General features: G+C 36.0%; 1 protein-coding gene across 2 annotated transcripts in view; it reads left to right on the top strand.

Annotated features, from left to right (window-relative positions):
- hlk (hulk) overlaps window positions 1-23,244 on the top strand; it is a 350,573-nt gene that overhangs the window by 203,888 nt on the left and 123,441 nt on the right. For both annotated transcript variants that reach the window (XM_089239381.1, XM_089239380.1), the window contains exons 19-24: window positions 2,068-2,208; window positions 6,568-6,750; window positions 11,409-11,546; window positions 14,095-14,277; window positions 17,786-17,920; window positions 22,063-22,245. In XM_089239381.1, coding sequence (XP_089095507.1) covers window positions 2,068-2,208; window positions 6,568-6,750; window positions 11,409-11,546; window positions 14,095-14,277; window positions 17,786-17,920; window positions 22,063-22,245 — 963 coding nt within the window. The remainder of the gene's footprint in view (window positions 1-2,067; window positions 2,209-6,567; window positions 6,751-11,408; window positions 11,547-14,094; window positions 14,278-17,785; window positions 17,921-22,062; window positions 22,246-23,244) is intronic.

Genomic DNA, 23,244 nt, shown 5'->3' on the forward strand with positions numbered 1-23,244 from the left:
CCATTGCATGTCAAAAACGTAGGTTAGGTTTTCAAAACTTTATTTGCCATTTCCATTGATCACAGTGACGAAGAACTTAGTCGAGGCGAAGTTTGATTTAAAAGTCAAACTTTGCCTCATCAAGCTAAGTTTAAAAACTTAGAGGATCAACATTTTATAGAAGCAACGCATTAAGTAGAGCAACTCTCAAGAACAATTTTATTCACTTTAAAGTATATTTAAACTTTATTTTTTTTACTGCTACTTGGTATTATTTGCCCTGATCACTTTACTTCTATATTTTCTTATTTTTTCCACATTTTCACTTTTCTTTGCAGCTCTTTGTGCTCCCTAACCTTTCTTACTTCCCTTTTCAGCAAATTTTAATCCAGCCTTCTCCATAATATTCCAAGGTCTTGGGTTGGGAACCACTGCGCTAGAGGTCTAACTTTATATTATAATACATTATTATTTGCTGCTATTTTGACTTATGCATTTAATATACAGGGTGTCCCAGAACTCTACCACCAAAATTAGAGGGGTGGTATTTCACGCAAAAACAAATCAAGGTTGTCATATTTTGACAAATGATGTGGATATCTCCCAAATAAGTGGATGTGATGCTGGTCTCCATTAAAAAAATAGTTTGTGCTGACATATACTATCACCCCTCCTCCCCATTTTGGTGGTATAGTCGAAGGATACCCTGTGTGTGTGTGTTATCTTACCCTGTAAGTATATTTATTTCTCAATATACAGTTGAACTTGGTAAATTCGAACCTCAAATGGGCAGCAAAAAATTTCAAATTATCCAAAATTTGAATCATCCAATTCATCAACATAGGATAACTATACTTTCACAAAAAATCAAAAACTCTCAATAATTATAAAAATGTATTGAATGCAATCATTTACTATGCCTGTATAAAACGTAAATGCTTATGAAAACTTGTGTGAAAAAAACCAAAGTTGATGTAAGATGATTTAGGGAATAAAAGATGCTATTTTCGAGCTTCAACAGCGTTATTTTTTCCAACTTGTCCTGTAGCTTAAACAAATGTTGGAGTAAAGACTTCTGTTGCTTTCTTATATTAGTTTTAATCCTCTTCATGGAAATATTCAATGTAATTTTATTATATACTTTTTCACCAATGTCCGCATCCGTAATGCAATCTCAGTTTTCCCCCTCAGATTTGAACAAGCGTATGAGCCTTCGGTAAGTATGGTGAAAATATTGCTAAATTACATGGATATTCTGAAATAAGCGAACAATAAGGATAGAGAGACATGATTCTCCAACACATTTTACCTGACAAGTGACTGGGATTTCAGCACTCCAGCTTTTAAACATTCCACCCGTGTAGAAGACTGACACTTACACATGCAAACTTTTGTATTTCCTGAATAAAGGAATTGGCACCCTCTCTTGGTAGGTGTTAATGAAGTCATCCATAAACTGGTGAAACTCCAGCTTCCCACGGAAAGACAAAAGTTATTGTGTGGAACTGGTAAAGAAAACATTGTTTCTTACTTATTGCTTAGAGCAGGGCCGTAACGTGCCTACACGTCCCGTGGAGTGGGCCCGGGATAGACTTTTTTCTTGGGTCCCCCTTGAAAGTATTATGCTCAGAAAAGGAGGGGATTTGAGACCTCATTCGGCTCGGGGGCCTGGAGTTTGCCCCGGTTGCTCCAGCTTAGTTACGGGCCTGGCTTACAGCCACAACAAAAGTTTAGATTTTGTTGATTGCTATTTTTTAATGCTGGCTACATGCTATATTATGGAAAATATCAGTAAAAAGCACTGAATAACAAAAAGGGATGACCAAAATTTAATCACGAATTCTGAAAAAATAGACATTTTGCAAATGGCATATATGAATCAAAACTTCGAATTATCCAAAGCATGAGAACAAAAGATAGAATCAAAAAGGCAATTTTAACATTAAACTGATTAGGAAACTCAAGGGGAATTCCTAAAATTTGAATTAACCAAAACTTCGACTTGTCAAAGTTGGAATTAGCCAAGTTCACCTGCAATTTATGTGCACATAAAATCCAGCTATAAATCTTAACAGCTGTATTCCGTAGGTGATTTGCAAGATGAAGAATCTCTGTTGCGATGGGTTACAAGTGAAGAAGCGCTAGACATACCTGACAAAATTGATGAGGTCAACTCACGGATGCTAGATAAAATGCTAGACACATCATCTTATGTTGCTGTTCTATTCAGTAAAGTATAAATGTATTTTTTAAAACTTTCATTGTGAAGTTAATCTTTCCATAGCACTCAAATTGCTGTGCGAAAAGGTTGTGAAAAATCCTTTATTTCGACGCTACTTGTTGGTGCAAGCTAAACTTGAAGTGATAAACTAGAGTGTAACAGGTTTATGACCCACCCATTGATCACAGTGAAACAATGTTTCAAAACAGTTGTAAAAATCTGTTCGATGTATAGACCTCAGACATTGTTCAAGTGGTCCTGCCCAATGAAGTTATCACAGAAATTTGTGCTGCCAATCTATTTCGTTTCATGGCCAGCGGAATAAAAAAAAAGAAAATGCGACTACAGTACAGCGTTTCTCAACCTATGGTCCGCAGGCCAGAGGTGGTCCGTGACAATGGTACAGGTGGTTCACACACACAGTTCAAAAATTCTCACACAATTTTTTTTATTTTGAATTGAAGTTGTACTATCTGTTGGACCAGTTTTTTATTCAGTGAAACCCTTTATTATGAAAAAAATATCTGCATTATTAATATTCTATTATTTGGATTTTAGGCCCGTGATACACATGCTCCTAATAAAGCTTGCTTATTTGCTACTAAAATTTTAGGTAGCGTACTCGTTTATATCACGCTCACCAAGAGTATACATTTGCTAGGCCCTACCACAGCCAGAGGCTTGCTTGCTATAGGCATATTTTTGATGTGTGCTTTGTTTTGTGTGTGCCACACTGAACACTTGATGAATACGGATACATAATTTTTCGTATTTAAGTAAGAAATAGATGTGATAAATGCGAAATGCGCTAGTTTTTATGAATGATACGAAAATGTGATATTCACAGCACTTTAATAATTAACCTCGTCATTAAACTTGAAAAAAAAATGTGTTGTTAGTTTAATTTTCTTTTGCGAATGAATTCAGAACTTTTGAATTGCAAAAAATTTTTATTCAAAAATTATTTTCACCAATAAATGCAAAATTCCCGATTATTAAATTTATTTTTTTTTGTGAAATTTAGATATTTTATTTGTGAAATTTACATCTCTATTGATTGAGTAGCACGAAGCCTTATCAATTATTCCTCCGCAAAGTTGAACGAAATCATTGAGCAATTTTTATTGTACAGTCGACAAAAGTTTTTCATCGCCCCATCGAGCCATTGTTTACAAAGTAATAACAATGGAGTATTTACAAAATAATAACAATGGAGTATTTACAAAATAATAACAATGGAGTATTTACAAAATAATAACAATGGAGTATTTACAAAATAATAACAATGGAGTATTTACAAAATAATAACAATGGAGTATTTACAAAATAATAACAATGGAGTATTTACAAAATAATAACAATGGAGTATTTACAAAATAATGCACTGGTGTAAGAAATTAAGAGAATTTGCAGACTTGGTCGATTATCTCTAGAACTACTGTACCGATTTTAATGAAATTTGATATGTACATACATTGATACAATACAAAACAAATAACCATTCAATAATTGTAATACACACGCATGATCGTGCGTAACATTCGTTGGAGTCGGAAGGTATGAAACAGTGGTTGCAGAATAAACAAAAAAATGGGTTAATAGATGGGTTAATAGGGGGTATGGTCCCCGCTTACAGATATACAGGTCTCGCAGCGTGATTTCATACTTGAAATAAGGCAGTTTATCATTTCCTGTGGCAATTGGTCCCACTCGTTCAGCAACGCTGTTTTCATTCCCTGGATGGTTCCCGGGGGGGGGGGGGGTTGCGAGTTGCAATTGCCCTCCCCAGAGCGTCCCAGACATGCTCTATTGGGTTAAGGTCTGGAGATCTGGCTGGCCAATCTATTCGGCGAATATCCTCTCTCTGGAAAATCGTTGAGCAGAAGAGCTCTATGTGGCCTCGCGTTATCGTCCATTAAAATGAACTCAGGGCCAACTGCACCCCCTGAAAAGGCGAACATAGGGCTCCAAGACCTCATCCCTATACCTCACACCAGTCACAGTGCCTCTTTCAAAGACATGGAGAGGTGTGCGGCCATCCAACATGATGCCTGCACAGACCATTAAACCTCCTCCGCCATAACGGTCGATTTCGCGGACATTGGAGGGTAGGTAACGGGTCCCTGTTGCTCTCACTCTCCATATGAACGTACGGCGAGAATCGGTGCTTAGGCTGAACCGGGACTCATCAGTGACGAGAACGATCGCCCATTGAACCATACTCCAATCTCTATGCTCTCTGCACCATGATAAACGGATTCTCCTGTCCGTAGAAGTGAGCGGGACGCAAACAGCAGGTCTTCTTGCAAACAACCCTCTCTCATGAAGTCTTTTGGAAACAGTCACCCTTGATATACGGGTTCCTGTGGCTGCATACAAGTCACGAGAGAGCTGAGAAGCTGTAGCACTCCTGTTACGCCTCGCTATAATCGATAAATGGCGATCTTCTCTGGCCGTCGTGGCTCTTGGACGACCTTGCCCAGGCTTTCTCTCGATGGATCCGGTATCCTGGAACCGTTTCCATAAGTTACACACGACGCTGGGCGTTAAATTGAACTCTCTACAAATCTGGACTTGAGATTGGCCTGCTTCTAGCCTCCCCACAATTCGCCACCTCATTCCATCATCTAAACGTTGGTGGTTACTCATTTTTACTGTTACAATTTGAAATTAACCGATTGCTGCAAAATAACACCAAGAAATTCGCCGAGGTGTGCTAGCGAACGAAATGCGTCTTAACTTACGCGCGCTTATTAAGCCTGTTTCTCTACTGGCTCCGCCTACACACACGTGTACGCTTACGTATTTGACGTACAAAATTTACATTTTTGTCTAGAAGCAGTGATTTTACATTCAGTTCAGTTCTTTTCATGAAATTCGATAAAATATGCAAATTCTCTTAATTTATTTCACCAGTGTAACAATGGGGTATTTATAAAATAATAACAATGGAGTATTTATAAAATAATAACAATGGAGTATTTACAAAATAATAACAATGGAGTATTTACAAAATAATAACAATGGAGTATTTACAAAATAATAACAATGGAGTATTTACAAAATAACAACAATGGAGTATTTACAAAATAATAACAATGGAGTATTTACAAAATAATAACAATGGAGTATTTACAAAATAATAACAATGGAGTATTTACAAAATAATAACAATGTAGTAAAAACTACATTTTTACTACATCGCTCGATAGGGCGATGAAAAACTTTTGTCGACTGTACAATAAAAATTGCTCAACGATTTTGTTCATTTTTGCGGAGGAATAATTGATGAAGTTTCGAGAACACTTTAGTCTCAGATACAGTAGTTTTGATCCAAGCTCACGAGCATGCGCAATACGAAAGGGGTTACTTTTCTTCGAATTTATAGTGTGCCTCCGGCTGTTGCGTGTGACAACGTATCTCCAAACACCAGGGTTCATTAACGATTTCGCTTTTATTTTGTCTCATTGCCATGATATATAATTTAATAGTAATATAATATAGCATAAAGATCATAATAATAATGGTACATGATATAATACCGCAACGGAAAAAAAATGCTCGGACTTTACTTCGCTCCTCGCTCCGATAAAGGGGCCCCTTGCCCCAGTGCCGTCTCAACGTATGGGGCCCACCCGGGTGCCTCAAGAGAAGAGGGGCCTCATTAAAATAAGAACTGGTTGAAATTTCTGATAATTTTCCATCTCTAGGGCCTCAGAAAATTCACTTGGCCCGGAGGCCCATGATACTTTTAAGACGGCCTTGCCCTGCCCCTGGAAGTTCAAACAGAATGTTCGAAAAACCGGCCGTGGGTAATACTATACCGCAGCCGGAAATGTTCCGAAGAGTTCCAATTTTTATTAGAAAGAAAGTCGAAAAAATAGATCGGACTCTATTCTACTTAACCACTAAATTAATAAATCATTTAATCATTTACCAACTAAACCCTTTTGTAAACGGCCCTTATCGTCTGCATACATTTTAAAGTACATACTTGATAACTTAAAATTTAGTTAACTACTAAAGCACTTAACGCGTGTGAATGGGCCTTAAGACTATATGGGTGTGTAACATCATGAAAAAATTTCAATCTTAGGTCTGGATTATACCACGAACGTTTGGCAAGATATTTCACAAAACTTGAAAAAAAAAAACCAATAAGCCTATTTGTTACATTCATACAAATGCAATTGTTCGTTGTTTTCATATTTCATTGTTTCGTATTCTAATTGTATTCATTGTTTTTTCAAGTTTCGTGAAAGATCTTTTACCAAACTTTTATAGTGAAAAATATTTTACCAAACCTTTATAGTGTTATGCCAGAATTAGAAAAATACATCTATATTTATTTATTTTTTATTTATTAGATGAAGAAGGCAATCCCAATTGTGACAAAATATTACAAGAGCTTGAAAAGGTTGATCATGATGCCGAAGCACATGATATTGACTTCGTCAAAATTTCAGACCCAGACATAGCTTTAGAATATGGAATTATAACTTTTCCAACGCTTGTATTCTTTAAGAACAGATTTCCACAGTTTTATGATGGTGAGTTGCTACAGAATTTTGCTATTAAATAACCTTATGTTATACTACTTGGTTAATTAAACTGGAAAATTTTCTCTCTACCAATTTCTTTCTCTCTCTCTCTCTTTCTCAATAAAAATATTTCCATTTGATAAACTGTTTTGAATGTTGACAGTAAAAATTTTCAATGCTGGCTTTTTGAATACACAACAGTTCTCAACTGTGTAACATACAGGGTGATTACAATTAAAGTTCCCGTACTCTGTGTGTGTGTGTGAATAGTTTTTCTTAGAAACTACTCATCCGAACACAGACAAATTTTCAGGATATCTTAATGAGAACATGGGAAAGAGATTTATGCAATAAAAAATAGATCAATTTTTAACCACCAGATGAAAAGTGGCACCTTTTCATTATATTTTCCTTTTTTCCATGGTCCATATACCTTATATACTAAGTTTCATTGCAATGGGTTCACCAGAGCGGACGCAACAGAGGTCTGAGTAGTTTCAGTATACTGGTACTGCTCAGATCGATGTAGCGCCCGTCGTCTTCATCAACTATCCAAAAAGCCTACAATAAACCATCTCTGTGTTCTGGTTCAGGAGAAATTTTGCCTTTTGTTCACAATACAACACTGAAATCAGTGTTTGTCGAGATATATATTCGACGAAAATTCGGAACTGGCAGATACAGATTTTGGTTACAATTTGATTTTACAGACAAATCCTATACATGACACATTACCTCTACTGTATCTACAGGATATCTGTATTTAATAGCGAGCTTCAAGCGCTGAGAGATTGGTGAAGTGAAAAATCGAATTGTCGCCAAAACCTACTAAAATTACTTCGATGGATGCAGATTTCAGTGATGCATTGCAAACGAAAGGCTAATTCTCCTGAACTAGATCAACATGCAATGTGGTTTATTGTAAACTAGTGCAATAGAAAAGTTTTTGGTGAATTTGATCGATTGTAGCTAATTGTAGGTGTTTGCGGAATTTCTGATTAAAAATTTTGGTGAGAATTCGACTTTGAACTTTGCCAATCTTTCAGCGCTTGTAGCTCGCCACTAAAACCAGATATTCTGGTGGAAATGACTACATGTTATACGATTTTTTATGCTCTTTCCAAATATGTGCTTGGTTTTTGTGTCTAGGTCTTTCAAAAACTTCTCAAATTTGTTTTTTTTTTCAGAATTAATTTTAAAAAAAAATTTCAACAATCTGTTATCATAACTCGAAAACAGTTTGAAATAGGACAGCATTGGTAGGGCGTTCGATGTTTCATTTGGGGTCATCTATCACCCCCACCCCTTTCGTTAGGCAGAACAGGTCACATTCACCCTGTATAGTGTCTCTCATTAGCATAGAAAATGTAAATTTATTTTTAATAAAGATATATACGCGACATCCAAAACTATTTTAACACACCTTTATAAAACTTATAAGCATATGATTTTTGAAATATTTCTCACACGTACAGCAAAATCCGTCTTCACGGATACACTTTTACGGCTCGTCTATCACCCCCCTTTCGTTTAGCAGAACATGTCACGTTCACCCTGTATAGGAATACACACAAGAAAAACTCAGTAGAGTATCAGAAACTAGTAAAGTATTATATAAAATTGACAAAAAATTGATGGCTACCTGATAAAATTGAATGAATGTGACTTGAACTTTGTATATTGTGAAGTGAAGTGGCTAAAATGTTTCAGTACGTGAAGCTCAGAGCATTCAAGCTGAGAATTAAGAAGCTATCTTAAGGCAGCCTCATAACTTGTTCTCCATGATCGCATGATCTGTTACGTCTTGAATATTTTTTCTGGGGACATCTTGAATATTTTTTCTGGGGACATCTTGAATATTTTTTCTGGGGACATCTTGAATATTTTTTCTGGGGACATCTTGAATATTTTTTCTGGGGACATCTTGAAAGCCTCGTCTATGACATTCCACTTGAATCTGACGAGGAAGTTGTCATCAGAATTTTTGCATTGCTGGAGTACGACATGCCTAGTCTGTTCGATGGTTGGTCCTGAGAGTTCACCAAGCCCTTCATCTCAACTGTAGCCCCCGTTTACATGGGAAATGAAAAATCATGATATTTATGGATTGAAAATTTGAGAATTATGCATAATCACTGGTAAATTTGATAAATTTAGCAAAATTTATCAAACTTTATCGAGGTGATCTGATATTTCATCACTATTACCAACATATATGTACTGTGTACAGACTCCAGCACTGTTTTCTACTCTCCCACACAACCTTTCGATAACTTAAAAAGTTGGACGAATTCCTTAATCGGCAATAAAAATGCATCTGTTAAATACCTTTTAATTGTTTAAAATATGATCGTCAATACGAAACATAAAAAAACCCTACTATTAACCCCCATTTGCATCATTCGAAAAAGTGGAAAATTGGCCCACATATCACCAAAATTTTTTTGTATAAAGTTAGAAATATTTCAAAATGAAAAAAAGCAAAAAACAAAATGGCGAACACAAAGAATTTATAATGTTACTTATATATAGTTCAATGAAGAGATACATTGAAAATAATTTGAAAAAATAAATTTAAAAGTTTGATACAGTATGATAGTACTCTAGTGTTTTGTTCTTATGCATAAAAAACTAGCACGCGTATATGCGCTTATGATACAAATGAGTTAAAGAAGGAATTTGCGTTACCTCCGCGTGGAAGAAAAAATTGTCTACTAAGAATCGAGCTAAGAAGTGGGGTCACGCGATTCTTAACTACGGAAGGAAAGCGATTCCTAGCTAAGAATGTGGTAGCAAAATTGCCTCTCCATCTCCATTTTTAACCAAAGATCAAATCCATAGTTAAGAATCTGATTCTTATTAAGAATCAGAAGGTGGTATACCCCCATGTTTCTTTCACTCCGTAACAGAGAAAAATTTCAAAGGATTATGAGAAAGGGGTATGCACTGCAAACATCCTCATATAGAAGATTAAACATTTTCTCCTCTTTATTTGCTCATCTTTCCCTACGAGGGAAAAAAGCCATCAAGAGGGTGTCAGAACTTTTAACGGTATCGCAATATGGTGTATAAATAGTTCCGCACTGCGCATTTCCGAACATGAGGAATTTGGGAACAAATCTGCAGTCTATTCCCGCACTTGCGAAAACAAAGGCCCTACTTGCCTTTCTTTTTCTATTTTTCTTCCTGTCTCTTCCTTCTTTTCTCTACCATAAATGGACCGAAGTTATAAGGGGGCTGTATCCGCATGAAATTGCGCCACTGAAATTATCTTTCATGTATTCCATAATGGATAAACCAAAATCCAAATCCAAAGATCAGAATGCTTATCCTGGGTTTGGAAGAGGAGTCTAAATACAGTGACTTCAGTTATGGAGAGACATCATTTTTTGAATATGTTTACATTGGAGGAACGCAGGTGTTTTGGGATATGATCAAGTGTTTAAAATTTTGAACAGGATGGATAGGATGGAACACGAGCTATTGATACATTGTCAATAAACTGTTTCACCAAGGGGGACACCAGTATCGTTTAGTAAGGGATAATTACAGGTTGTGGTGTCACAGGAAGTTTTTCTCTAACAGGGTTGTCAATAAATGGAATAGTCTCTGTGGGTCGTGAATTTTAACACAAATGATACGTTCAAAAAGGAGTCCGATAAACATAGCGGGATAAATTGAGAAGCTTGAAGAAGATCCATAGTTAGATAAGGCATCCATAATCTTTTTATTGGCAGTGTATTATATTATTAATTATTAGTTTTTTCTTTCAGGGTATATGCTTTTTTATTGGATTGCTGTATTTTGGGGTTATATTTGACATACATATTTTTTACGGACATCTTTTTTCAGCCACCTCGTTGGGCAATTTATCTGCTGTGGCCTTTATTTGTATTTTTAGTGTCATTTCAGTAAAAAATATGGCTATATAAGTAAAATACTTTTTTTTTCTAAAAAGAGTTGATTTCTTAATGGAGTCATTTTTTGAAAGCTGCTGAAATTTTACGTGTTCAGAGATTTATAGAGAATCGAAAATAAAATTCAATGTAACAACTATTCAATTTTGCTAAAAAAGATTTTATTTGTTTATAGGTAACATTAAAATCAAAATGTAAACTGTATTGTACTTAATTTTGGTTAATTAAAAAATCCACTTGAATTAATTAAATTGCTGTGACGATGTATTGTTTCAATTTGAATGTGCTAATAACATTAATTTGCATCCAATTTTGTAAAAAAAACGTTTTTATTGGAAGCGAACCATAGTGGGTTAACATTTTAAGCCATGATCCAAAATCAGCATGATCAACTTTAGGACCTATGGATCTGTTTTTTTTTTTTAATTAGTTAAACCTGTGGCACAATAAGCACATTTACAACAGGATTGTAAGCGGATTTGTATGATCCATCTCCCAATTATGGGGTTTGATGTGTCTCAATTATAGTCCATAACCCATAGCTTCCGAACCTCTCCTGCTGTAAACAAATGATGATAATGTTTAGTTTGGTGTGTATTACCACCTTCTAAAGTTCGGCTCATTTTTTTAACCACCCTATATATCTGGATAAAATATTCGAATTCTTATAACAAAACTTCTTGAATTTTATGTTCTGAACTGGATCTTGTTAATCAATTCTTGTACCTGAAAATATTTTATTTATTTCAGGTAATTTAATGGATGAAGATAATGCATTGAAATGGCTGCTTGAGAATAAAGAAAAGAAGGATGATATTATCGAATATGTTGACAGAAAGATGCTCGATGTTTTACTTGATGATGTAGATCACATAACAGTTTTTTTCTGTAAGTTCTTTTGCAACTATGGAACAAGGGTATTTATGGCAAATAATTAAGAAAATTCCATGCAAAATCATTTTTAAAAGTAGCCAAAGATGCGGACAAATTCTACCCGGACCCGCGCGTCGTGCGAATAGCTCCATATAACCTAATGTACAAAACCTGTATGTGCGGATGCGGAGTCCATCCGGACCCTCACGATCACTTCGAAGTTGCGGTCGCATTCCACATCGTCTGAAAGGCACCATATGTACCGATAGTTAAAACTTCGTCCGCATCTGCTCTGTGTGAAAGGACCCTAACAGTCTGAGTGAGTATCAGTTGTGTGTGTTGCGTGTGATTTTTCAGTGCTGCCATTTATATTTCAGAAGTGAATGTCACTCAAGGGATCTCTAAATATGTCACGGAACGCTTAAGTGTTCTCGAACTGTGTCCAGGGTCATTTAAGTGATCTGAAAATGTGCCACGAGCCGCTTAAATGTTCTGGAATTGTACCACGGGACACAAGCGATCTGTAAATGTGCCGCTTAGTTCATTTTTACAAAATTAGGTTTGAGGAGGGCAGGCCGCATCAGATAACCCCTAGGGCTATATTTGGTCAGCGGGGCCAAGGGCTGTTATGCGATTTATCATTATATGGCTTAGAGGGTGGGTCGCAATGAATTTAACAAAGTAATTGAATTTGAAACAAAGTAATAAAACAAAAGCGTCAGCGTGGGAGGCCACGTCTGCATCTCTCAGCTCCGTGCACGTCGTCAGAGGCCGCTTGTATCTTACCGAGAGAGATGGACGTCTTCCTTCCTACATCTGTAATACTTACAGATGGAGGGCAAGAAATAGGATTAGTATGAAAAGAGACCACTGGAGTGTAGGTAGACAAGGAGTAAGAGGTCAAATTCGAGAGGAAATAATTAAAAAATAATTATTTTATTTAATTATTTTCCTAAATAAATAATTTAGGAAAATATTTATTTTAATTTTAAATGCTCGCCGTTGCTGGTAAGGTGCCGATTGCAGATGATGATGGGACTGTATATTGTATGATGAAAGCATGTATCAACATGCTAGAAGTGGTCATTGATAAAAGGTCTATTCGGATTACCTGGATGTCTATCCTTGGTCTTTATGTATCATTAATTTTTCTCAAGTAGGTGCCCGACTTCACTTCCGACATGTTTTTGAGTTTTTCCTGTGTTCCAAATTAGTCTAAATTCCTTTTCTCTGACAGGTACATGCACTGCACTAATTACCAACACGCCATAGGCGGAAATAGACTTGGACGTCTGGGTGGGGGGGGCATGATCATGTCAATTCATATATACATTAGATCAGTCGACTCCACCTTTGACGCTGCCCCCCACGCCCCCCCCCCGTATCTCCGCCCATGCAGCACGCACAGTCTTGTCTGACCTTCATATGCTCAGAAGAGCAGCCCGTAAGCTGGGGGTTTGCCCCAAGGGGCAAGGAATCAGCTGTAAGCTTCAATTCTGGTCTGGTATGACAGATAAGAGATAGTAGATATTAAGTATATTTCTCTTTTCACCCTCACCTACCTGTTTTCTTTCCCCTCTTATGTACATGTACATAGTACAACCTAGTTAATCTTAGCATAGAATTCCCCCTTCCCCCCATCACGGGGATGAAAAGAACTACTTTCTTTATAAGATTGCAACAATGTTTTGTGGTGATGAGGAGAGAGGACAGAAAAGATAGAATTGTTTGAATTCATTCCACTGGTGTTTGGACGCGATATTACGTCCTTGATTGTAAAGTGGTTAACAGGGAAATCTACTCGCATTTGTGCCTCGAAGTTGGGAACCACAAAAAACCAACTGCAGCTGACCACCACTGGCAATGGTGGGGCTCGAACCCGGGTCCCGTGATGCGAGTTGGTCACTATGACCACTCGACCACCACAGCGGCTTCCTGAACAACTTCAATACGAAGATATGAGGGTCTCAAAAGTATCTAAGTTGTTTCCAGAAAAGGATGTAACGGCCGTGTTTGTTTTGTTCGACTTGGCAGTGACCCTCTCCCCCAGATCTATAATTGTGCGCAGTGAAATTTTCTTATGAGTGCTCACATTTTTTTCTGATCTCACTGTAAGGCCGGGATTACACTGTAGAAGTTTTGTAAAAGTGCTTTTATAAAACTTGAAAAATACAACTAATAAGCTCATCGATTACATTCGAGCAAATGCAACTGATCAGTTTATTGGTTGTATTTTTCAAGTTTTATAAAAGTACGTTTACAAAATTTGACAAATGCAGCCAATAAGCTCATCACTTGCATTTGCTCAAATGTAACCGATAAACTTATCGGTTGAATTTTTCCAGTTTTATAAAATAATTTTTATAAAACTTTTATAGAGTAATCCCGGCCTAAAAAACATAAAATACTTGGAAATTTTCTGGTTCAAATTTAATGTAATTTCATTATTGATAACCAAAAATTTTTATGGTGGAAGCACTACTGTTTATAACAATCATACTTTTTAATTGGTACAAAAAAGAAAAATTAAGATCACATTTTTTAAATATGGCTGTTGTTACAGATGAACAAGGATGCAGTCCCTGTGAAGCAACATTACAAAAGCTTGAACAAATTGATGGGGATACTGATCGATCTGGCATACATTTTGTGAAAACTGACGACGTAGAACATGCTGAAGATTTAGGCATTAGTGAATTCCCATCTCTCGTTTACTTCGAACATAAAATTCCAAGTATTTATCCAGGTGAGTTCTCCAATTGTGTGCCAGTTTTGATGGGTACTGAGCAATACACATGTGTTTCCTCATCCTGTTTTGTTCACTTTACAACACATAAACCCTGAACATTTACATGAATGTGCATTTTATACATTGCCTGTTCAGCTTACTTGCATGCGTGTTATTAACACATTCGCGTCGGGAAACAAGAATTCTCGACTTAAAAAAATAAGCGCTGTCGGGAAACGAGTATTCTCGTTTTGCGACACGTGCGCTTTCCTGATAAATTCTTAGGTAACAGGATTATATATTTACAGTAGTATTATCGCAGTTTAAATACACATATATGTTTAAATATCTTTATATGACTAAAATACCTTGATTTATATGAAAGTTTTAGAAAAAATATCCAGATGCGAATGTGTTAATACACAAATTGTTAATAGACAATCGAGTCTCGTTTGATTTATTGCATTATTTACCTTACACAATTTTGTCAAAACACACAATTTTGACATTTTACTTCCAGAGACACATGTGCAACTAGACTAAAAATATCACAATTACACATTTGATAGATACAAAAGTCATATTACATTATGGATTGTTTTTTGTTTTTTTTGAAATATCCAATGGTATAGTAAGAACAAAATCGATAAGCTACATAGTGCTGTAAAAAGTGAGGGAATAGTTATACTAAATCTGATAGTTATACTCTTCTGATTCAAAAACTTCTTAAAATGTATGGTATGCACAAGTTCTTGCATGAAACCGAATTTTGCATCAATCTTTTTCCCTTTTGTTTTCATCTTTCTTAGGCCGGGATTAAACTATGAAAGTTTGATAAAATATCTTTTATAAAACTTAAATTTTCACCAATAAGATCACCGGTTGCATTTTCTCGAATGTAACCAATGTGCTTAATGGTTGCATTTTTCGAGTTTGATAAAATAACTTTTATCAAAATTTTACAGTGTAATACCGGCCTTAGGTGAAATTAAATATATTTCATCAATAAAAGTCATTCCCAACATCCAGGGCCGCGACAAGGGGAGAACAAGTGGGTCTGGTGTCCCGGGTGCCGGACCAGAAGGTGCGAAGAAGATGAAAATTTGAGCTACCATTCTTTTTCACTGAAATAGTAATTTAGAGGGAAATATTTATGAATTATGAGGAAAATTTATTTTCCCTCTAATAAATTAATTTGAATTTGAATTTTTGTCACAGACTCTGCCGCTAGATTTATGCTCTTGCCGAGATACATGGCTGAGCCAGTCAACTGCGTGGCTAATTAGGAGTCTACTGCATAGTGCAGTTCACGGCAACTGCAGGAAAATGAATGATTAAATTCAGTAAATGAATAAAAAAGGGGGAAAAACGGGCTCCTCTCTACTAAATTGAATCTAACACCCCGTCCCTTGAGAAAATCTTGCATACGACTGGCTGGAACAATAGGCTAAAATCTTTTGTGGGTCTCCAGGTCGAAATTTTTTACAGGCAGTTCCATAGTACAATTTTATATGAAAAAATTATAGGATTCACCTGAAGCCCATTGATCTCCTCCATTTTCCCGCCTATGCCTCGTCAATTCCAGGAAATGTTGCACAACTTGTCACAAATTTTCCATCCAAGATGGATTACAAAAACCGGTTATTTTGTTGAGCATCACTGAATTGTTCTGCGATTGTTGCACAACTTGTTGCAGATCACGTTTTGCGGAACTTTGTGTGCGTGTATATATATATATATATACACAAAGTTCCGCAACACGTGATCTGCAACAAGTTGCAGATACGCTGCAGTTGGGCCGGTTCTGCAACTCAAAATATGCAGAACACGTCCACACTCATGTACCTAGTTGAGCTACACGTTGTTCGTCAACTTGTTGCTCAACTTGTATATGAGTGTGTACGTACCTCTAAGCAAATTCTTTATCCGAGGAAAAGGGGAAAAGTCATGGTTATGGAGCAAGATGGGGGAATAAACTGATTGTACAAGTATTGGAATGTGATGTTTTGATAGGTAATCTGACATTAGGAGGGACCTGTGAGCCGGTGTATTGTCGTCTTGGAGCACCCACGACTTCCAAAGATTTTGTCGCTTGCATCTCACCGAATCATGCAGATGTTTAAGGACTCACAGATCCCTCCTGGTGTCAGATTACATGTCAAAAACATCCCATTCCGATACTTTCATAACCAACTGAGCATTATTCCCCACGGGCTAACCGTTTTACCAGCATTTGACTGTTTTTTTCCAACTCTCCTCTGTTTCTCAAATTTAAGAATATCTCAGTGAATATTGCATTCAGAAACATGGAATTTTGTTGTCATCAAGAGAAACAGGGCAACAACTTTCTATTTGGGTTTTTGAGCACAGGGTGTCCATATAGAAAGTTTTTGTTTTATTATCTATACAACCCTTGCAATATGAATGATATATTTTACTATTGGAAATTTTTTTAAATTTTGATTTACAAATTTTGACATCAAAGATCGAACTGCCGCTCGGGTGCACCGCACTCCTTGCATCCTCGCTTAAGCCGCCCTGCCTACATGTAATATAACTTGTATGTAGAAATATCCTCTCCAGTTGTCTTAATACAAGGTTCCTCGAAAGAATGGTTATATTTTCGGAAATGAAGATTACAAGGAAGAAAATTCATCTCTGCCCCAGGGGGACTCGAGCCCCGGTCTTTTGTTTGCCAGACGAGTGTCCTACCAAATAGGCAGAGCACTTGGAGTTCGAATGAGGGCAGAGATGAATTTTCTTCCTTGTAATTGTCATCTCAAAAAATATAACCAGTCTTTCGAGGAATCTTGTATTAACAAGTAGAGAGGAAATTTCTACATACATGTTGCCATCTGATGGCCTATGTCATTCACGAGCTATTAGTTGATTGCTGCCGCCATCCACATACGGAGCCTTTCAACATACGTATATATATATATACGTTCCAAGGGAGAAATATTCTATCTATGTTGAAAGGTTCCGTATGTGGATGGCGGCAGCAATCAACTAATAGCTCGTGAAGGACATAGGCCATCAGATGGCAACATGTATGTAGAAATTTCCTCTCTACTTGTTAATACAAGGTTCCTCGAAAGAATGGTTATATTTTTGGAGATGACAATTACATGGAAGAAAATTCATCTCTGCCCCCATTCGAACTCCAAGTGCTCTACCTAGTTGGTAGGACACTCGTCTGTCAAACAAAAGACCGGGGTTCGAGTCCCCCGTGGGGCAGAGATGAATTTTCTTGCTTGTAATCGTCATCTCCAAAAATATAACCAGTCTTTCGAGGAATCTTGTATTTAATATAACTGCCTGTCAATTTTTGATTAGCGATTTGACTATTCTTTCTTGGCGCGTAATATTTTTTGACTGGGAGTATATATTTTGGGCAATTAATTTACACACTTTGAGCAATCATTTTCAACTTCTGGTGCCCTGTAGAGTTGAGTAAATTTTGTTTTTTTAAATTTGTTATACTTGAAATGTTCCTCAGGTTTCCCCTTTTTTTCTTTTTTTTTAGGAAACCTTATGAAAGAGGCAGAAGTATTAAATTGGCTTCTGAAACAAAAGAATGAGGATACGATTGAGAACATAAACAGAGAAATGTTGTTCCAGCTTATTGAAGACCAGGCGTTTTTGGCCGTATTCTTTTATAGTATTTAAAAGTTATTGCAAATTAGATACAATATATTTTTATATGCTTGCGACGAATTTCCAACTTATAATATTTTCATGGAAGGAAAAAAAAATTAATTAGGACAATCGAAAACCATTGTAAAACTGGGAGTATTACTAATCAAGGAAGATGGTTAATTTTATATTGAATTACGAAAATCGAAATTTTTCAGCATTATATACATGTTGAGATAGGAATTAAAGTTATACAAGGGATGTTTCACAGTACCAACAATTTTACAATAAAAAATTAACCAATTTAATATTTCAAGGATAGTGATGCCTTACCTCAGCTCACAAACATAATTTGTTCCGGAATCACGTTCGTTGCCCGAAACGTGATTTCCCATAGGATTCTATGAAAATCGTTTGATTCGTTCCAGGTATCGCGCGCCAAAAATTTAAAGATAAGTTTTTAAACCACCAAGGAGAACTATAAAAAACAAAATAAAATAGCCGACGGCTAAAATGAACAGCTTCAAAATTGGATAAAGAAAAATTAAAATTTACAGGAAGATGAGGTACTGAAGATCTTTTTATTTTACACTTTGTATGCAACCAACTCCAACTTTAGTCTATTAAAGCTGGTGTTGACACAATTCAGTGGAGTTTGTAGGTGTCCCCATCCATTTGTGATTTGGTCAGCTCATTTCTGTGTCTGATGCATGCAGATGGAAAAGATAAGTTTTTTGAATGGTCAGTTTGATGCTACGGGTTTTGTACTGAAAGAACACATAATCTGAAAACATAAGCATTTTTTTTTCAATGCATTTTCTGTTATCTTTCATTTTACATGAAATCGCTCAAAACTTTCAAGAAATGGAAAAAAAAAAAAATGAAGATACATCTGGAAAAAGATTCCAATGTAAACATGAGTTAATCAGGCTCAAGTGACAGTTATTCTGATGGTGATTGGCGCAAAAATTCAGCTCACAATGTGGCTGTGTTAAGTTAGTATAAGATCGAACGTAACCAATACGCTTATTGGTTGTACTTTCAAGTTTTATAAAAGAACTTTTATCAAACTTTTATAGTATAATCTAGGCCTTACTATTGGGGCCTTCTATAAAAGAACTGAATTGACACGGGCTATTGTGTAGAATTAATGCGATGTAAAACACCCTCTGGTGTTGTAAGGAGTTCTACCCATGACATCGAAATGATAAGATGTCTAGATCTCCCCCTTTTGTAACATTATCTTTCTTGCCTATACACTCATATCTAGATTTGAATATGTAATAACAAATACTCAGAGCCGGATTAACCCATATAAAGGCCCTAAGCACGCAAGTGACTTTAGTGCTCCCTCCCTACTTTCAACCTTAATGCATGACCTGGGGTCTAATGAGAATTAAATCTGTTTACAATTTTCAAGAGTAAGTATTTAAATTTGTAAGCAGGTATTTTTAAGTAGGGGGAGTTCAGAAAAATCATTTCGCTCGAGACCCATGATGCCATGGCTCAGAAGCGTCAAGTGCCGGAGAGGCCTGATAACAATTTGATATGGTTAAATTTTTGAAGAGAATAAGCATGCAAATTGGTAGGCAGGTATTTATAGCCGAGTAGGGCCTCAGAAAACTTTGTTTTGCCCAGAGGCCTATGATGCTGTTGTGACGGCTCTGTGCTTACTCTTTATAGAAATTCAGTAAAATCTCAGTTAAAAAACTGAGCATTAACACGAGTTCTTGGTCGCAGTTAACTTAATTTCTCTGATTTTGTGTCACCCTCAAGGCGGCAACTAGAAACAAAAATTTACTCTGTCACTTGAGGGATCTGTATTCATTTTGGCGCCCCCTCCCCATAATTTTTAGCGGAAAAAAGTAAACTCAGCGGCCGGAACATCAGACCCCCCTGCAATCCCTTAGTTTTAGCACTTGTCAGCATTTCTTCAACTGTTCAATCAAGTGCTCTTAACATTTTAGGATTTTCTACTGGATGGTTGATGCTAGGGAAAAAAATTACATTAAAAAAATGTACTTTATATTTGATCATTTTTTGTGGAATTCTTTTTCTCCTGATGCCATAAGTACGTGCTTATTTTACTTAATGGTTAATCTGGCCATGCAAATACTTGTGTATACTCAAAACAACCCATGTTATCTAATCAGTAAAACCAAAGTATAGCAGAAACATGAGTTACTTCTCATAGTTTCCGTTGTTGACATATTTGTCGTAGACAAGTGTTTATAGACCTATGTCATAGAATAGACCATTCCTCAATTACATTCGTGTTAAGGAACTTTTGAATATAGTATTCATTACAGCTTTCCTTCCACCATACATAAGAAGTTGGTCGTTTCTACCAAAAGGGAACACATATCCACTTTGCTCATTCACACTTCGATATTTTTCATTCAACAGGGAACATAGAACATAAAGCAGTTGTCCAATTGGTATTAAGGGATTTTTTTTTTCAAAATGGCACATTTTTCAAAATCACTTTCAGGCTCGCATTCTACAGTAGAACCTTTCGATGCTGGACACCCATGGTACCGAAAATTTTGTCCCAAACGAGAATTGTCCATTAATGGATAATAAAATACACTGAGTTTCATCGACCTGATTCATAAAAATGTTCGTTGGTGGTGTCCAATTATGGGAGTGTACGTTATGTGAGGTTCCATTATAGAATGATCATGTTTTTATGTCATTTACAAGAGAGAAAGTAAGGGTAACTAACTTTGCTAGGTGAATCTTTTGCAATCAACGGGTGGTGTAGAAATTTCCAATTTTTCAGACTTAACCAGCTCCAATTTAGATCAAAAAGTAAGATTTCCAATAATTTTCTTTGAATAACGGAACATTTTCAAAATTTGAATGTAGATAACTCCCTTGAATGTTGATCAAGAGACGTGATATTTAAATATTCTTATACCACTTCCTTATGCTACCTGCTGTGCTACAGTAAAACCTCTTTTCTACTGTCACCAGCGGGCAGGGTTGGTCTGATTTTGCCCAACTCGAAAAAACTCAGGTGAAAAAACCCACCAAAAATTACACCTTAAAACTACAATTACTCGCAAACAGCATGCTTTCTTGGTGTTATTGAATTTTCAAACTCTACCTAAGGAGGAAATACATTAATAAATCTATGTATTCATTGCTATTACGGTGGTTATAGAAAAACCCATGAAAAAAATCCACCTAACATTACACCTTAAAACTGTACTTACTCTCAAACGTTTTACTTTCTTGGTGTTATTGAATTGTCACACTCTATCTGAAGAGAAATACATTAATAGATCTATGTATACAATGCCATTTAAATTATGGGGTTAGAGAAAACCCTTGCAAAAACCAACCAAAAATTACAGCTTAAAACTGCACTTACTCATAAACAGTATTCTTTCTATTGGCGTAATTGCATTGTCATAATCTATCTAAAGGGAAATACATTACTAAATCTATGTATTTAATACAATTAATACAATTATTTATTTAATACAATTAATACAATTATGTATTTAATACAATTAATACAATTATGTATTTAATACAATTAATACAATTATGTATTTAATACAATTAATACAATTATGTATTTAATACAATTAATACAATTATGTATTTAATACAATTAATACAATTATGTATTTAATACAATCTGGTGTCTTTTGAGTTTGGCGGTATGCCGGCTAACGCGGTGAATACGGTAAGAAAAAAAAAGTTCTTTTGACCGAAGCTGACATTTCGGACTAATCACATTCATTGAGACACGCAGGTGCCATTATTGTTTCCACTTTCTCAGAAGCCTGAATATCGCCTCAATAATACTTCGGGAAAATGTGTTATGAAAAAGAAGGAAAATGGCTGATGTAATAAAAAAAGTCAATGTGGAATTTGGGTAAATAAAAAATGTCGAAGTCCCTGGTTGAGAAAAAAATTCTGGGCAGAAATGTCTGGATTTTGGGTGTATGGATTAGAAAGGTCCTATTGTACCAGCGCAGCGTCATTCATCAATGAAATTTTCAAACAAACTCATAAAAGATGGTGATAAAAATTATATAGGTTGTCTGGAAAACATGCGACAAAAATAAATTTTCTTTCATCAACTGTTTTTGACATAATTAATTGTCTTATGTGGTAATTTTTGAAAAAGTAATTTTCTGGTTTATTTTTAAGATGAGGAAAATGATCCTGACAGTGAAGAAGCTGCTCGCCGTTTGGAGCTAATAGATGATGACTGCGCTGAATATGGAGTACACCTAGTCAGGATGTCTGATAAAATTATAGCTAAAAAATATGGAATTAGAAGTTTCCCTGGTCTCATATTTTTCCGAAATGGAAAACACATCAGATATTTAGGTATGGCACTATAGCAAGACTGTAACTAGGAGTCGGGGTCATTTTGGTTGGGGAAGGGGGAAACAAACATAATTTTACTGTACTCTTCTACTGTAAAAGTTGACGTGTTATAAGAAATATTGTCGACACATCTCTCTAATTAATATGAATGATTCCATCAAACTGCACATTAGAGACTGGTGAAGATTTTCAAAACTTTACCTTCATGTCTTTGTGATAATCCTCGGACTTTTTCGGCTTGCCGCCTTCGACAAAAAAAATATTACTTCCTCCCAAAAAGCTGCTCTCAAGCAGAAGTGCGAATTCTTTTGAAATACGTATAGTCACTACGAGCAATAAGTGACCCCCCCCCCCCACCCGTATCCAGTGTACGTCAAAGCGTGTGGTTGAGAAAAAAAATCTTGTTGACAGCAACTTTGTTTACAAGAGTCCAGAGCAGCTGCAAAGAAATGAATTTTCAAATGGCTCTGCCAAACAAGATAGACACGCATATTTCATTTATATCATCAAACGATAAAGAAAGCTCTTTTTCTTGCAAGACCTCTTGAAGAAGCGTATACAAGTGTATATCAAATCTGTTTGCGAATAGGAGTAATAATAATAAAATGAAACTTCCGTTGAAAAAAGGGACGGTAATGTTTGAGTGAGAAAGGCGTATCCTGCCAACACCCACCCTGAAGACATAGCAGCAAAAACGATTTGACCGATCTTTAAAAAATATTTTTCCCGTCTTCCAGATAACTTTGAAATAATATGGAATAAATATTTTAAAAAAATAAAAATTATGAGGTATTTTATGGTATCAGGGGGACAAACGACAAAGAACTATATTTTTGGCGGTGTTGCACAGTAAGAAAAGGTGAAATGTTCTTCAACCAATCATTTTGGGCATCGCACACGTGCTTTTATTTACATCAGGAACCAAGTTAGAACGAACAGAGATTAGTTAGACTGTAACTTCACCAGAACATGACGACGCACTCTGCTCGAGGCGAGATG

Source organism: Pholcus phalangioides, unplaced genomic scaffold, assembly GCF_987345545.1.
Source record: "Pholcus phalangioides strain wild (caught in Gottingen) unplaced genomic scaffold, Ppha-v1.0 ptg000011l_1, whole genome shotgun sequence".
Lineage (NCBI taxonomy): Eukaryota > Metazoa > Arthropoda > Arachnida > Araneae > Pholcidae > Pholcus > Pholcus phalangioides.